The sequence below is a fragment of the Zingiber officinale genome, chromosome 3A (genome assembly GCF_018446385.1).
Source record: "Zingiber officinale cultivar Zhangliang chromosome 3A, Zo_v1.1, whole genome shotgun sequence".
NCBI lineage: Eukaryota > Viridiplantae > Streptophyta > Magnoliopsida > Zingiberales > Zingiberaceae > Zingiber > Zingiber officinale.
The window spans coordinates 147,039,616-147,057,501 of record NC_055990.1 but is presented as its reverse complement, the minus strand read 5'-3'; the positions used below and the strand labels follow the sequence as shown (position 1 = coordinate 147,057,501).

At 33.8% G+C, this 17,886-nt stretch overlaps 1 protein-coding gene across 1 annotated transcript; it reads right to left on the bottom strand.

The window, feature by feature from the left end:
• Positions 1 to 549: 549 nt before the first annotated feature.
• LOC122052706 (N-terminal acetyltransferase A complex auxiliary subunit NAA15-like) lies at positions 550 to 17,571 on the bottom strand. Its single transcript, XM_042614378.1, has 26 exons — positions 17,337 to 17,571; positions 15,433 to 15,511; positions 15,262 to 15,344; positions 15,020 to 15,169; positions 13,299 to 13,414; positions 12,772 to 12,877; positions 12,519 to 12,590; positions 12,227 to 12,342; positions 11,837 to 11,969; positions 11,316 to 11,393; positions 10,974 to 11,027; positions 10,805 to 10,875; positions 9,972 to 10,026; positions 9,785 to 9,880; positions 6,096 to 6,224; positions 5,925 to 6,007; positions 5,611 to 5,841; positions 3,627 to 3,759; positions 3,435 to 3,545; positions 3,142 to 3,273; positions 2,721 to 2,777; positions 1,883 to 1,980; positions 1,746 to 1,804; positions 1,550 to 1,661; positions 1,362 to 1,462; positions 550 to 1,244 (listed from the first exon to the last, which is right to left on the bottom strand). Exons 1-26 carry the CDS (start codon positions 17,385 to 17,387, stop codon positions 1,066 to 1,068), a joined length of 2,685 nt encoding a protein of 894 aa, XP_042470312.1. The 5' UTR covers positions 17,388 to 17,571; the 3' UTR covers positions 550 to 1,065.
• Between the last annotated feature and the right edge of the window lie 315 nt (positions 17,572 to 17,886).

The window sequence follows — 17,886 nt, the reverse complement described above, 5'->3', positions numbered from 1 at the left end:
TATCAGCTTAATTAAATTATAATTTTTAAAATTGATATTTCATGAAAAAAATAATTTCTAAATTAATCGAACCGAACTTCTAAATCAATTAATTCCGATTAACTAGACTTTGGTTCACCCCTAATTTTAACTATTTCATAGTTGTAACAATTATAAATTCTAACTATAACTAAATCGATTAATTCCGATTAACTAGACTTTGGTTCACCCCTAATTTTAACTATTTCATAATTGTAACAATTATAAATTCTAACTATAACTATATCGTAACTCTAGATATAAAAATTATAAATCAGAACTATTACAAAATTATAATAAGCTAAAATTCATAAATACTGTAATATAATATTAATTAATATTGAACGAAAATAAAATATCCATATTATAATAACTACTATCAATTACTGCCATAACATAATATTACTAGTGTTCGTGTTATAACGACTATGATTATAACTGCAATACAATAAAAGTTGGGCAAAATAGATCAAATGAAAGAAACGATCTTTTATGTCATTAAACTGCGTGGAAAACCTTTAGCCAATCTGGTTGGAAATAAACAGCATAACAGCCAAGATTTGCATACAATTACCATCCTTTCAACATCTACACATTATTCTTCCAAAAAGGACAATCGCATACAAAATCGTGCCAAAAGTTGAACCTTAACAAAAGCAACACAGATCAAACGGAGTGCAAAAGTTTCTAGTTAAGATTACTCAACCCTGCAACTTGAATATATTTGCAACATGCTAAGAACTTTTGCTACTGGACCTGAAGAACTAATAATTAGTATCAATGTCAGATGCGAGGAAAAAGCAACTGCAATATCCGACGAGACATCTGGTAATACAATCCTGTATAACATGCCTGAATGAAAGAGAAACTGAAGATGCACAGTGCAATGGTTGTGGAACATCTTTGATGCTCTAGCTCAGACGCAAAAAATAATTCATGTTGTCTCCGTATATTTTCACAGTAACGAGTGCGGCAACATTCTTCGTTTGAAGCGCCCGCTCATGCCTCTCGCGACTCATTTCAACTCGAGTTAGATGATGAGAAATGCTATTGAATTTTTAGGTCATGGAAGGCTTGCAGTTTTCCAATCAAAGAATGAGAATCTGCCAGTCCATTTTCTGACGAAGTGTCTGTGTGTTTATTGGCATTCCTAGTAACAGCAGAGCTTTGGCTACCTTCAAAATATGTAGAGTAAGGAAAGTAGTCTGCACACCGTGTCTTCCATCCTGCAGTCACACAAAAGCATTGAGAATATGCATAACTCACATTTCCACTCGTCGAGGAGCAAAATCTCAAAACACTCGACCAGCAGACACAATATGAATGAATAACAAGATACATACTAGAAGTAGCTCCCTGGTCATTGAACACTGTCTCGAGCAATTTATGGACTGAAATGCAGTCTTGTAGTTTCCATATGTTGACAGGGCCAAGTTCCGAATTCCTGTTGAGGAAGTCCAAAACATAACAAAGTGATTTATGTTGTCACAGTATTGTTAGATATTAAAGATGGTAGACTATTGTAACACACCCCACTGCTAGCTTGTTTTCCGACTCTTCAATTAACTTAATCGCCACAGCCTTCTTATCCGGCTGAAGAAGATACAGCATTTCAGCTGCTGCCGCTCGATGCATCAATGAATCTAGAAGTTTCGAAAGACAAAATCAAATTAACAGCATGAAAGTAATTGATCCAATGCAAAACCTAAAGGGAATAACATGATAACCTCTGTGCATCTTGAGGAAGCATTCATTAACTTCGATTAGTGGCTTCCCATGCAACTGACTGCAATGTATAAAAACCAGAAACTTGTTAATCCAAGCAAATGTTTCTAGAGACAGGGAAACAGAAATCAAATGCAACCTTATAATTGGTCGCTCTGCTTCTAATACATTCCAAATGAGTTTCTCTGTATCAGTCACTGGAGAAGTATAGCTGGTAATCTTGTGGAAGAACTTTATCTGTGAAATTAACAATGAATTAATATAATAAAGTAATAAGAAATGTCACTGATAAAGTGGATTATAATTTTCTTACTAGAAAACATACAGAAACTAAAAATGACCACTTAAGCAAGAAATATAAATTACAATATCAAAGAGGGAGAGAGAGTAGAAGAAGAAGAAGAATACAGAAATAGTAATTTGTTTGAAGTAGTTCTATAATATGTCATTGGTGGCAAAAAGGTGATGTGCTCGCCCCAAGTAGCCAGTATTGACGACCCCACGGCAAGATATAGGCAAGTAAATCAAGATATGCAGTGGCCTCCTAGGTGGGTGGGACATTTTTTCCTCGTGGGGAATGAACCCCATGAGAATTGACCCCTTGTCCTAATGTAGCAAACCACCACCCGAGTACCAGCTATGCTAATAAATAGTGGACTAGTGCCTTCAGGTGTTTAGGCTTTCCTCAATCGACATATTTACAGCAGAAGATGCATTTCCAAGGAGAAAAGGCTCTGATGTAGTTGAATTGGTTGCTTCCACATTGTGATTATGCCATGAATTTAGGAGATATCACCCATCTGACCTTTTTGTTGCCAATTAAAAATTAGAATAATCCATAATACCCTTATTTTATTGTATCCACATTTTCCCTTTTTTTACAGAGGAATGCAATGGCAAGATAATATATTCAATAAGGAAAATCCTCTCTCTAAGGATAGATCTGAGAAGCAAACTGCATGGTGAAAAATCCATACCAAACATCTATGGCAATCTGGATCATTTTCGTCCAACTTAAGCAGATTCTTAACAGCCTGCAGAATTAAAATCAGTCAATGCAGTGAGAATGAAGATGGAGATTAACATCACCATGTAATGAATAACATAATAATGACGTGAGTTCTTTGATAATTCATCTGTGGTATGCTTCTTTCTTTTAAGTGTTCGATCGCATAGTCCATCAAACCTAGATATTAAGAGGATGGAATTTGACATAACTTCCATCCTCTTTCTTTTGAAGAATAAATATTTAATTTGTTCTGTTCTACTTTTGCTCCAGCCATCCTCTTATTTGATGGATCAATTAGAAAGAATCAGGAATCCAAATACTAATTTGATGTTATTTTGGCAAATGCTAAGACCAAAACTAGAAAAAGTTAATATGGCTATTAAGTGTACCTGAAAAGCTAATAGAATCTTTTGCTTTCTCATATTCACTTCAAAAGAAAGAATGTGAGTTTCCAGTGAACTGGAAGAGTTACTCTGAAGCAATTTCAAGTATTTTGTAGCTTCAGCCAATGGATCTTCCACCTGCATATGAGGAACATAGTTTAATTCACTGCTTAAGCAAAATTATACTGTTTGGTAGCAGATGCCTAGACTGCATATCAAACCTATACCTTAAAAACAATAAAAATTTTAAAAAGGAAATCATATGTATAACTATAAAATTTCAATGTAAAATTAAGAACCTGCAATAGCTTTTCACCATGAGGATCTAAATCAACTGGTCTGGCATTTTGCCGCTTGCCAGATTTAGATGTCCAAGAAGTTGTTTCCTCATCATTTCTTTCTTCAGCTTCCTGCAGAATATCAAGGAGAAAACTGAAGGAAACATTCCAAAATAAAGCATTTACGCCTGTATAGAGTTCTATCAAGATTACTTTCTTAGCACGAGCCTCTGCCTTTTTTTGTTTTTGTCTCAGTTTTTTCTTCTGTGAAGCAGGCAAGTTTAACATCTCATCACTTTCCTCAACTGCAGCTTTTGGTGGAGAATCATGCAACTTAACATAACATCTACAGAAGGAAACTTGAATTAAAATATTATTTCTTTTCAATAAATAACATATCACTCTATAAAAGATTATCCCAGAGCCTAAAAGAATTTTTTTATAATAATTCTGGATGATGACACTAGGATGGTGTGAGCCAATATACCACTCATACTTCAGTGGTGTATCTGCCTATTTGATATGTGCATTGATCTAGAAGCCTGAATACCATATTTCCTAAAATTGCTTACATATGCCAAATTGGGTGTTGATGACAAAGTTCATATCAAATGTCCAACAAACGTACAGGAATGTAGGTGAAGTCTACTAGAATAGACATCAAGTACATTTCAGTGCCATCAGTTTTTCAGAATATACAGTAGTTATCTACAATATCTCTATGATCAAAGAAAGTTTCTAATTACTACTATCAGCATCCCAACAAAAATGTTACAAAACCATTACAAGCCAATTGGTATTCATGTTTTTGCAGCAGGAAAAAAAAATGCTTAGTCTATCAATATTGACGAGTGCAGATGAGTTTGTGATTGAACTGGTGATGGTTCCCACTGTCATATTTGAAAGCACAGTAATCGCATTTTCCTATAAGGACGAAAATTGGGAAGAAATAAAGTGACAGATTTTCCCAGTGGAACTTTCCCTCTGTTTCTCATGGAGGAAATGAGAGGGACTATTAAGCAAGTAGAAATCTTTTTTCCAGTTTTCCTCATATTACTTTGTCTAATTTGTGAGGAAACTTACTTTCCAGAGAAATGAAGCTCAAATAAAAAAATATATATATATTTTTATTATTTTTTCTATATTCTGATAGATAAAAATTTAATTTTCTCTCCATCTTTCCTTCCTTCCAAGGAAGCAATCAAAGGATATATATTCTGTAATTATTTTTCAAGAGTTTTGTTTCTACATTTTTCTTTCCCTAGCAACAGTTTTCTTTGTAGGAAAGAGAGGCTAAAGATCCAATTGGAGAAGCATGATAAGTATAAAGCTGTGGCGTGAAGGAATATAAGGGTGGCAACACAGTTTAGCATTACACATGGGATACATGAAGTGTTTTAAACTCACAAGAAAAGAAAGACTAATTAGTTGGTTAGGAAGGGCACAAATAACATGAGGGGTATCGATACTTGGTTCTTGAACCAAGATCAAGTTCGTAGCATGTTCAAATGTCTCATAATTAAGCAATATCTTCCACTGTTGTTAAAACAGAATCAGTCATCAGAACAAATAAATTCAAGCTTAAGCATTCCAGATGTAAAGAATCGGGGCTCAAATTTTCAAAATAGAAAATGAAAATTTCAAGGCTTTGTGGTCCTAGTCACAATATGCCTATGAATTCATCTGGATAGTGGTACAAGCGTTTAGAAATCGAAGTGGGAATTCTTAAATTGTCATTTTACCATTCTTAATCCATCATCAAAAGATCAAGTTTAATAATATTTCTTATGCAAAAAACAAATGGAGACTAACTATAGATCCATCCTTGAGTTTCTTTCTATTAAACAGAATATATGATTGTAGGACTGTTGTGAATATATCTAGCAAATAGCATACATAACATCTGTTAAAGTTATAGTCATGGCAATGGCAATTGGAGTTTAGGGGGTGGCCCTTAGCTTTCCACTTAGGAGGACATGACAATGAAGTTTAAAAAATAGGGTAAAAAGGAGAAGAAATAAAAGAATTGAAGCCTGCATAATACATACATTTTCTTTCAAATCATTCATTAAATCAAGGGAACACTTTGTTTGCACATTTAAATTCTCAATTTCTAATAAATATGTGGATACACAGATAAGCACTAACTCCAAGGTAATAGGTGTAATTCAATGTAAAATCACTGAAAAAAAATCACCTTATAGCTCCTATTGCTGCTTTATGAAAATACTCATGTGAATGCAACTGATCCTGAAACTTCAACATTGACACATAGGACCGTAAAGTCATTTTCCGCAGACAATAAGAATGGAAATCAAATTGGTCCTCAGTGATGTCTGAATAATGCTTCTCAACGGCCAAGAAATTTTTAAGTGCATGTCCTAGATCACCTTGACGAAAGTAACTTTCACCAGAAGCAAGTTCATACCTTCCACAGTAACATATATGAGTAAGATCAGAGGAAGGACAAATTATTCGAGCAATTGAGATATGCAACTGAAAGGTGCATACCACATACACTGCATGTCATGAAGATTATTATGCTGGTCCCCGTCCTTGGTGAATAAAACAGCTGTTTTCTCAGCTAAAGCAACCTTGAGAAATCAACAAATAAAATATCATTTTATGTGCCAAAATTAGAATTGATAATAACTAAATACCATTACCAGCATAAGGTCATACCTGATCAGCTTGGAGCATATGTGTAACACACTCACTATTCAAGTAACGATCAGCAAGATCCATAGACCTAGCTTCATCTGCCAAGGCAGCTGCAGCAGGTAAATCACCAGCATGTTTCAATATTCTGCCCTGTGGTCCAGATTGAAACATGTCAGCATGACCTATGTACATTTCCAGTAAAAGAAACATAATTGCCAGCCGTCCTTATGGCAAGAGACACAATGTGGTTACACATCATTGGCATCTCAACCAAAATTAGATATGCTATAACCTATAAAAAGAATGCATTACCAGAATTGCCAGAGGTGCTTTTGGGAAGAGACATTATGGTTAAACATCATTAGCATTGCAACCTAAATCAGATAAGTTTTAAACTATAAAAAGAATTCATTGCCCCAACATCAAAAGGAATCAACAATGTTGAAGTCCATCTAGTTTGCACCATCAAACATAAAAGAGAGATTAGACAGACGCTGACAAGGCACCAAAGTAGCTCAGCAATGCTCATTTTCTTTCTTCTCAGGTCTTGATTTCCAAACAAAGAATAGGTACTGCAGTAACACATAATATTTAAATATAGTCAGATCTCCTTATTCTCTTCTTTCTAAGAAGATATAGAATGCACTCTAGGAATCTTTGTTCGACATCCATGTCTCCAGAACCAATTTTCATATACAAATCAACTTCCTGCAAGTCTGAGGCACCCTTGTTCAGAGATATTTCCTCCAAATTAATCACTCGAAACTAAAAGTTTAGAGAGCTTTCACCAGAGATACCCTCAACTGTGATGAATTTCTACACTTTATCTTAAACAAACACAGAAAATAGGAAGTCAACTTCACTTCTTTCAACTTTGATGTCTTAAACAATCACAGTAAATAGGAAGTCAATTTCACTTCTTTCAACTTTTATGTCTTAAACAATCATAGTAAAGAAATCAACTTCACTAATTTGATCATGTAAGCCATAATGTTGCTCAAGTGGAGAAAATATAAGGCTTTTGGAAGAATAATCTTATCTTAGATTCCTTATGCTGCTCAAGTGGAAGAAATATAAGGCTTTTGGAAGAACCATTTTATCTTTAGATTCCTTCTACATTTTGTTTCTTGCTCTAGCAAAATAAATGACTTCTTATATTGTTATATAACCAGTGCATAATGGTGGCTTTTATCAATTTGCAGCCAATTAGATTGAAAGTCGCTTACTTGTCAATTGGCAGGTATCAGCTAAAACATTTGTCACACATACCTTCGAGAAAGGTTCAAAATCTCGCACCATATTGAAGTTTCAGGGACAATACTATTTCGGTATTGTGCTGATATTTCGATGTATGGTGTCGGTAATGGAATGGAATCGAAGAAGGAAATGAAGCATAGGAAGGATACATTGTCTGTGCCGATCAAGATTCTAAATTTTGTACCACGCCGGGTGAAACAATCGAAACATATCATTCCACTAAATTATTGAAACTCGACACACACTAAGCACATACAATGTCTTCTTCCTTTCCTTCATCTCCTTCCTCATTCAACCTCTAATCTATCACCAACACCATGCATCGAAACATTGGCATGATAAGGTATCTTTCCAATCAAAGACCAAAATTATGACACAACTCGAGATTTTGAAACTTGGTGTCGAGTGATATCCAATTTCGGTGATTTATCAAAATGATACATTTCAACCATTTCAACCATGCCTTAAAGGGTGTACTTGGATATGATCTTGGTTGAATACCATAATACTCAAAATAACACACAATTGTGGATATATGTTTGTTGAAACTAGGATGCATAATGTGTGTTAGTCCCACATGAACAAGTTTGGAGGTCCATTGTATAATTTAGTCTCTTTCCTACCAGTTCAGGCTTTTGTAATAAGTGGTCAGTATATCAACTTCAACATGGTATCAAAGCAAGAGGTCTAGAATTTAAAATCTACTTGTGTCAAAAGGATAGCTTATACCTCTGAGCTAAGATGGCGTTGGGGGTGGCTCTACACTCATTAGTCATAAACAGATAAGTATGGTCCTTTTCCTAAGAGTTATAGTTTTTGAGATAACTAATTAGTCAATCAACTTTCACAACATCTAAGCTCGTGAAGTTTTGAGGAATTATGGAATAATTCTCAGAGAAACTTAGCAACAAGTTTTTGAAGGAAGCCAACTAGGGCCAATATTTAATTGAAATCTATATATAGTAAATGAATCTATAGAAGGGGTGTACTAACTCATCAATAAATCAAGGATGACACCAAACTGAATAACTGCAGCAACTAAATGGCAAGACTTATGAACAATTGAAAATGTAGGAAATTTAGGGGGCGTTTGGTTCTTTCCTAGGAATAGGAATCGGAATGGGAATCATTGTATTGTGGAATGGGAATGGGTATGAGCATGGATATCACTCTTAAAAATAATGTTTGGTTAGTTGTATATCTTCTATCGGAATAAATCAAAGTTTCCTCTTTTACCCTTAAAGGAAAATAAGAGAAAAAATTAGATGTGAGAGAAAGATGAATGATGAAAGAGAATGATGAGAGAGAAAGTGTGATAAGAAAGAATGAAGAGAGAGAAAGTGTGATGAGAGAAAATGAAAAAAGAGTGTGATTGGAGAGAGCATGATGAGAGAAAATATGATGTGAGAGAAAGTATGATAGGAGAGGATGAAGAGAGAGAAAATATAGTGAGAAAAAATGAAGAGAGAGAGTGTGTGATGAGAGAGAAAGTATGGTGAGAGAAAAAGAGAACAGTGAATATGATGCAAGAGATTGAGGAGAGAGAAAGTATGATGAGAGAGAAAGTGTGTTGAGGAAAAAAAGAGTAAGTGTGATAAGAGAGATTGAGGAGAGAGAAAGTATGATGAGAGAGAAAGTGTGATGAGAGAAAAAGTGTGTTGAGGAAAAAAAGAGTAAGTGTGATAAGAGAGATTGAGGAGAAAGAAAGTATGATGAGAAAAAAGAGAAAAGAGAGTGTGATGGGAGAGATTAAGGAGAGAGAAAGTGTGATGAGAGAGAAAGTGTGATAAGGAAAAAAAGAAGGAAGAGAGTGCGATGGAAGAGATTGAGGAGAGAGAAAGTATGATGAGAGAGAAAGTGTGATAAGGAAAAAAAGAAGGAAGAGAGTGCGATGGAAGAGATTGAGGAGAGAGAAAGTATGATGAGAGAGAAAGTGTAATGAGAAAAAAAAAGAGAAAAGAGAGTGTGATAGGAGAGATTAAGGAGAGAGAAAGTGTGTGATAAAATGATAAGAGAGAAACTATGATGAGAGAGAAAATATAATGAGAGAGAATAAGGAGAGATAAGTGATATGAAAGAAAAAATAAATAAATATATTTTGATATTTGATATTAATGGAGAAAATTTTAGTTTTAAGTCAAGGGTATTTTTGGAATAAGAGAATATTTTGAATGATGAAAATAGGATAATGACTCATTGAAGGGGAGGTACATGGGAATGAGTTATTACCCAATTTCAAGGATTCATTCCCTTATTTGTATTCCTATTTCTATAATCCAAACATTAACAATGGGAATCAATGATTCTCATTCCCATTCCCCACTCCTATTATCCTAAACCAAACACCCCCTTAGTTAACTATTTTGCATGAACTATGACAGATTCCACACTGCTAGCTCATGATGACACCCGGATAACTAGGTAATGGAATTTGCAAGGCTTATTGCACGAACCTTAATGGAGTACAAATCAATTACTGTTGGTGTGTGCGCAATAGCTTCATCGATTTTAACTAGAGCAAGAAGATGTTGGCCTCGTCTATCATAATGCTGCGACACAATAGAAGCAAAGACAACGAGATTAGAAATACACATACCAGAATCACCTAACACTGCATTAACAGGAGGAATCAAATTGAACCTGTGAAACCAGAAACATTGTCCACATGATTGTTGAAGGAGGCTCTTTTTTTGAACTGTATTAAAATAAGGGGGGAAATCAAAACCATGGCTAATAAGTAATATTAACACAACATGGTATGGTTGATAAACATAACTTATTACTTTTCCTAAAAAATATACATGATAACATGTTTATCATTTTCTAAGAATGTGAATGAAACTCATAAAATGGGCAAAAACTTTAAGTGAAGTATAGGAAACTGAGCAATACTGGTCTCTATGTTTAGAATTAGAAAGGATATTTCATTAAGGCTCATGAAAAATATAACACAGTTGATGTGATTCTCATTAGGAAAATCATAGTCATTTAAAGAAATAAGTTTAACCTTTCAGTTTGACTGTTTTCTTTAATGCTTTAGTTAATCATCTTAAATTTCTGCAGTGTTGAATTTCTGGTTATTAAAAGCTACACTATAACTCTATTGCCAACAAATAAGTAGTCTCAAGAAAGTATTGGTCAAAAGAATTCAAATTTAAGATCAATATAATGAGTCAGATGCCAGAACATGCCAATTTATACCAGATATTATAGCATAAAAGATCAACTTACCTTGTGATACATCCAATAACTTTTCTAAAGATAAGTCTGTCTAAAACATCAATTTCACCAAAAGGAAAGAGAACAACAAATTTAAGACAAAGAAAATGATAACCGCTTTTGTTCAAGTAAAGAATAAAGATTGTACTTTTCTTGAGTCATTTACTTAGAACAGCCCACAGTCAGTAAACATCAATCTGCACTGATTACAGAGCACCTATCTGGAAATAAAAAAATTGAGACCACAAAATTACCTTCCTGGAAAGTATCCTGTAGATTTAAGTGAGTCTTCTAGATAAAGAAATAATTCTTCAAGAATGAATGCCTGCAAAAAGAATTCAATGCATAACAACTCATCAAGCTCTTGCTTAAACAGCATATAGATTGAGCTACTTCTTGAAGGTCTTGAGTAATTCTGCAAACCTTTCCTTTCTGGTCATACAAGGGGCTGAGATCAGAGAACAGTGAAGGAACACCCTGAATTAGCATAGGTGAAAAAAGTTAGACATCTCAGCTTGTTCACCTAATAATATAAATTTATTTTTGGAAAGAAAATATTATACTTCTTTATCAATGAGATACCCATAGGTGGTGTACATACATACATATACATATTCATGATAAAAACCTAACCTAAAATACAAAAGTGGACTAAACCCACTGCATCAAAAGCTATATTAATCTAATAAATAAAAGAATAATACACAAAAGTATCCTAATGTTATAGTCTATAGAACAAAAGAGTAGTAAAAAGGATTCACAAACCTTAGTTAATAATGGTCTCGCATAGTTGTCTGCTGCTTCACGAAATTTTTCACCTTCCAGAAAATCAAGTGGTATTCTCTGATCCAAAAAAAGAAAGATCCCAATAGATGATTTGCTAATTGAAAGTAGAACATTGCAAGAAAGATGCCACAATAAACAGATAATTTGAATAAAAGAACATTACATACATGCACAATAGACAACATAATTCAAATAAAATTCATGCTAACCACTAGGAAGCTTGCATTACAGGAAAAGCAGGCATTTGAAAAGCATGGTGATCTTATTAAAATGAAGAAAAAAGAAATGCCTTCCCTCATAGTTTGTAGTCTTCAAAAACCACATCAACAATCAGTATAGAATTGATCCTTGCATTTCATTAAGTAAATAATGATACATTCTTTGGCAAGAAGATAAAATAGAGTTTTTGCAATCAAGAAGTTGGTACAAGTTAGTTAATAGACGGAATACATAGAGATACATGAGTAACATCATCCAATGCCAAAAAAGAGTTTCCCTACCTTAACAGCAGAAGATGAACCATATTGCTCCTCAAGTGACTTATACAAAGCATTCAATTTATCAATCTCATCAGATGTATATTCACCTTTTTCAGAGTATAATTGGACACATTTTTGCAGGCCAATCAAATACCTGTTACCAGCAAGCAACAGTATGAATGCAGCTAAAAAACTCAAAAATGAAATCACATCTTTAAATAACAAAGCAAAGTATAAAGAACAAGTAGTAAGAACATTGCGATCAGACAAAAAAGTGAAAACCCAAGAAACAAAAAAGAACAAAAAAAACCATCAGCATCCTGCCCACAAGTGACGCCGGAAAAAGGAAAAGGGAAAAAGAAAAAAGAAAAAAAGAAAAACATTACTTGGTATGTATGCAAAATAGCATACCTATAGTTATCAGGATTCATAAAGAGTAGGGACCTATATATCCTTTCCGCTTCCTCAAAGCGCCCCAATTTCAGTAAAATGGAAGCCATTTGTTCTTTGAAGGTTAACTTATCTAACTGATGAAATCAAGCAACAAAGAAATAAGTATGATGCAACAAGCAATATGCATCTGTCAAATATGAAATGAACTACTAGAGATTGAAATTACATATTGCAAGAGCATTTTGTCCCATTTAATAACCATGAAAATGAATCATTAACAAAAATATTATCAGCTACAGCATAAGCTCACAATTTTAGACTCCTTCTTGTGCATTTCCTCCAGTGCTCTATCAAGCAACTCACTTTCCTCTAGCAATGTAATCTGCAAAATGTAATCTGGAATATAACCTCACCATCCCACATAGAAGTATCACAAAAAAACTATGAACAAGGTGAAGTGGTAGAAAAGCAGAAGAAAATGAATTCACTTATAAAAGATTATTCCATAAGATCTAATTAACATAACAAAAGAAGGAAATGCCCCTCTTTTAAAGTTTATACACCTTGTACAAGAGCATTTCACTGTGCTCATAACGCTCATTTTCTGGGGGGTAATCATCCTCCAACGTCCCTTCATATGCTTCCAATATATCAATTGCCTTCAAAGGGCTAAAAAGAGAAAGAAAACAAGTAACAAAAAAGTTATCACTTAGTATAAAAAAATACAATGGAGATAATTTGATAATAAGAGTATTAATGTCATCTTCCAAGAAATGATGGATAATTCCAATACAGGTACAATATGTGCTCAGGCAATGCATCACATATAATGGTGAAAGAGATCATATTATAAACATAATATAATTGTTTACAATTTAGAATAATAGTTCCAACTACTATGTGATTCACAGGAAGTTTTACATAGAACAAGCGGAGAAAAAGGTGAATTTGGAGATTCAAAAAACAAAGTTCAGACAGACAGCGCGTTTTGGAGAAGCTGAAAAGTGAGTGACCAAAACACTTGAAAAAGTATTCTCCAATGGTAACTGGTCAATAATTAACATATTTACCCTAGAAAACCATGACTTACTTAGAATTCAAGTGGTGTGCAACAGCAAAGCCAATCCAGTTCATGCGGTGGTTTGGCTTCAACGCTAAAAGTTGTTGTCTAGTTTCAACAAACCCTGTCAGGTCTCGCATCTGAACCTGAAGGAGACATGTATAGTTGTTACCTAAGGAAATCGAGTACTACTATTCACAGTCAGAATTGCAAACATTAATAAGGAAGAGCTATTTTCAAAAAACAATCAAATAGAAGAGGATCAATGAATTTAAACCAAGTTCCAAAAAATGTGCAAGAGATAAGAAAGACATATAAACATTCAATTTGTCTTGTGAATTGAATATAGTAACAATCTAATGATGCCAACAGAAGATGATCAAACTTGTACATTAAATTAGAAAAGTTATATGAACACCTCTGGAACTGGAACTTTGTAATTGTTGGTATCCATGAAGAATCGAAGTTATAACAATAAACAGGTGAGGTTGATATCACATGGCTAGAAGATATTAGATATCGGTCAGAAAATGGAAAAGATGCAAAACCTGTTATAAGCGTACCCACGTTTAGATATAAATTAAAAAGAGAAATTGCCATAGAAAAATAGTTCCAATAAGTTCAACCACATTGATCCTTCAAATCTTGGTGTAGAGTTTGACTAGGCCAAAGGGCAGCCGCATTCAATGGAGTTAACGAATAATATCCCGTACAGGTTCTCTTTGAGAAATAGCCATACTGGACTTTGGAGTGAGTATAAAATAAAATTGTGAAGTGTGTAAGTGATAAAATTAAAAAGGATTTGTAGCAACAAAGTTTTAAAAAAATGTCAATGGAGGTCTCAAGCCTAGATAAAATAGAATGAGAGTTGTCTTGTGCAATTGCAACTTATCAACTACTGTTAAAAATGTCTAAACCCCTACGAGAACTTTTGTAGTTTTTCTAATAAAAAGAGGTGTGTATCATAAGGAAAATATAGGCTAATTATTCATACATTTAACTAACAAAGACTCAATTATTTATGGCTTAAAAAGTTTAGATATTAAAATCAATAATTAAATTTTTACATTAACTATTCAAATATTACTTATTATTGATATCTATAATTTAAAATTAATATTATTACACTATTTCTTTATCTGAATAATTTTTAAGAAAGAAATAATATTCCATTATTATTGAATATTGTTTAATGCTAACAATCAAATGAGTGATGTTGTTAAATTTACATCTATTGGTTATTGAATCAAATATAATACAACAATAAAATAATTGATATTATTAATCTAATAATAACGTTTGGTTATGTACTTTGACAAACAATATCTTAATAACAAGAATGCTAATTACATGTCAATTTTAAGAATTCTATTTGACTTTTATGATATCAATATATAAAGTGATATAGCATACATCATTCTTAGGCTTTCAAACTTCTTCTGTTATGTCATAGATTAGACAAATTAATTTTATTTTTTTCCATTTTGTGATTTTTTTTTTGTTTCCTGATTTTTATTTATTGATTTCAATTGAATCAATCTTACAGATCCATGAAGTTGATACCTTTAGTTTACAGAACAGCAATATTATTGAAAACCAGGACAATCTCCATAAATTCAGAAACAGAATAGCTACATTCAGCAACACAATATTACAACATAATTTGTTAACTTAATAAACTGAAAGTGCTAAAAAAAAATGCAAACTCACAATCTAAAGTTGACAGCATTAATTGCCAATAAAATACCAACCTGCAGCAATGATAGATCCCGCAGGATTTCAATATTGTCAGGATCAATTCTCAAAGCATTTCTGTAACACTTAATAGCTTCTCTGTATTCTCTATCAAACCGGTACAGTAGACCATAAACATGCCAGCACACATGGCTTTTAAGATCATTCTACAAAAGAAAAAAGTTTGTATAAGAGATGCCTATGGAAAAAATGAAAGCAACCTTATAAGTTATACAAAAGAAACTAACTAATAGCCAACCTTAAGACCACGACGAACAAGATCATATGCTTCTGTTTTTCGATCCATACAATTCAACGTCAATCCCTTCATGGACAAGGTTTCTAGCAGCAGCAAGTAAAACCAGTCAACCAATACTGAATCAAGATATCAATAATAAAGATTCTTATTGCTGAGAACTCAAAATCCTACCTCCATGCTCAGGAAACTTCTTCAATATGGTATCTGCAGCCTTTAATCCTTTTTTGTATTGTTTTGTCTCATATGATTTCTGAAAAACGAAACAATGAGCATTTGCATTAACATTCTGACATAAAGTTTAATGAAAGCAAGGAAATAAAAATGATAAACCAATAGGTTTTAGAACCACTTTTTTTTGGTAAAATAATGTGTTGTTACTTCTACACAATAATGTCTGTGTGATGAGTGCAAATTTGCAAGTATAGGAGATTTTTTGTGAAAACAAAATATATATGACATCACTGCTTCCCGGACCAGAAACCCATTAGCCCAACAAGAAATCAGCAACTAAACTTTATGATGAGTTTCAAAACTTTACTTCTTAGTGCAAGACATATATGAGTTGAAGCCTAAAAGGCAAATTATCCATCTAAACAGAATAATTTTACTTCTATTTATATTTTCCTGCATCTAGGATAGCAAAAAAGCATCTTATGTTTTTGCAGGAACAAAAAAGTATTTTAGAATTAATTTGTAAGATGATGCAATTTACCAGATGTTCCATTGAATTATTTTTGGATGTCAATTTTTTTTTTAAAAAAATCTTATAATCAATCATGTTTTGATTCTATAATTTATGCATTTTAGATATTTGAAAATCACAATGGCCATTTTTTTTAAAGATTTAACTTTACCACCCCCTGATGATTCCATTACAAATTGATCAAGCTTACATGTATCACAATATTTCAACAAATTTTTTAAGATAAAATTTAAATTAATGTTTTTCAAACAAAATTTCATGTATCACACACCTTTTCAATTTCCTGCCACAACAGATTTACAAAAGAATTTTCTCATGTGTAGTTCATGAAGCGACTGTTGAATTCTTGGTGATGTAAGGGCAGCAATTTTCAATAGAAGATATGGATAAATTCTAACTTCCAACAGATAAATCAGTTTTGGAACTTATAATGGAGCAAACACTGAGTTATGAGTCGAAATGAAAGGCTTGTATATGCCAGTACCTTCAGTTGCTCCTTGTAGCAAATTTTTCATAATGACATCTAAGTGGACATCAGAAATCAAAAGCTCTACTTTTCACTTGTTGCATGCAGCACTATTTGCAAGTAGTTTTCTTATAAAGTTGCATGCTAGCTGTACATAATAGATGGTAAGCAAGCTCAAGAGCTGAATATGCAGGATCTTTTTGAGTTCATTCTAGAAATGTGCTTCCTAATTGATCGGGGTGAGTCAGGCTATCAGACATATTGTTTAAGAAACTGTACGGGACATGGTGAGATTAAGGCATGTCACGAAGGGCAAGCAGAAGCAAATAATTTTTCATCAAAATTTGACATCTTCTTCCGATCATTATAAATAGGATTTACCTCCCAATACTAGCTCAAAAAAAAAAAAAATTAAAAAGGAAAAATTTTCTGCACATCATGAGGTCAGAGCCATAGAAAAGAATATTATCAATCACAAAACTGGTACTTTATTAATCCAATGTTTACTGCACTAGCTTTGTACTATTTCGCTCCAAAACCCACCAAATTGTAAACTTGACAGAAGAAGAAAGGAAAGAAATAACTAGATCCAAGAAAAAAAAGAAGAGAGACGAGCATCCATAGCGACGTTTCATTGAGTTCTCCAAAAAAAAACATTGACTTTGTAGTTTCAAATCCATCTAAAAGACTCCCTCAGATCAAAATTCTAGCCCCGGAAATACGGCAGCAATACATAACACTGCCAGAAGAGTAAATACAAAATCGCAATCTTTCATCAAGGCCATGAGAAGACCAACACCGAGAAACATCAGCTCCGATAAAACTAGCATCGAGATAGTATTAAGAAAGTATCGTATGAAATCAAGGTGGCGACTCTGATTAAAAACACGCTGAGAGGGCACTTACCACGATGACCTTGAAGAGATTAGCTTCTTTGGAGGGGAGAGACGACCCCATTTTCGGCTAGATCTAAGGAAACTCAGGAGGCGAAGCGCAGGACAGATATGAGGGGGAGAAGGCGGCAGAGGAAGGTGGAATCGAGAAGGTTTCTCCGCTCGGGTGAGGAGCAGTCGTATCCAATGATGAAACCCTACCCCCGCCGCGGCAGTGACCGAGGGAAACCCAGTTGAGCTCCCATGGCGGCTTCGCCCGCTTTGTGGGGCGTCCCCCCACCATCCCCACCGTTGATCGACAGGATTCTCGCCTGGTGTTTGTGAATCGGACGGTCACAGGATCCGGTTTGGGCCAATGCAGACTCTATTGAACGGTCCAGATCGACCATCAGTAACGGTCGATGTGGTATTTACTTCGCGAGATACAGTTGAGAACGGCTCGAGACTTTAGATTGCATATTTTTTGCTTCTTAACAATACTACTATTACTAATTTACCAGTGTAATGTCCACGCACGCAATGCAAAAAAATAAAATAAAAAAGTTAAAATAATAATAATAATA

Coding starts and splice junctions, on each gene's coding strand:
- LOC122052706 (XM_042614378.1), bottom strand. CDS start 17,387: ATGGGGTCGTCTCTCCCCTCCAAAGAAGCTAATCTCTTCAAGGTCATC. Junction 6,008..6,095: donor ATATGCTCCAAGCTGATCAG/GTATGACCTTAT, acceptor TGATTTCTCAAG/GTTGCTTTAGCTGAGAAAAC. Junction 3,546..3,626: donor CAGAGGCTCGTGCTAAGAAA/GTAATCTTGATA, acceptor GATATTCTGCAG/GAAGCTGAAGAAAGAAATGA.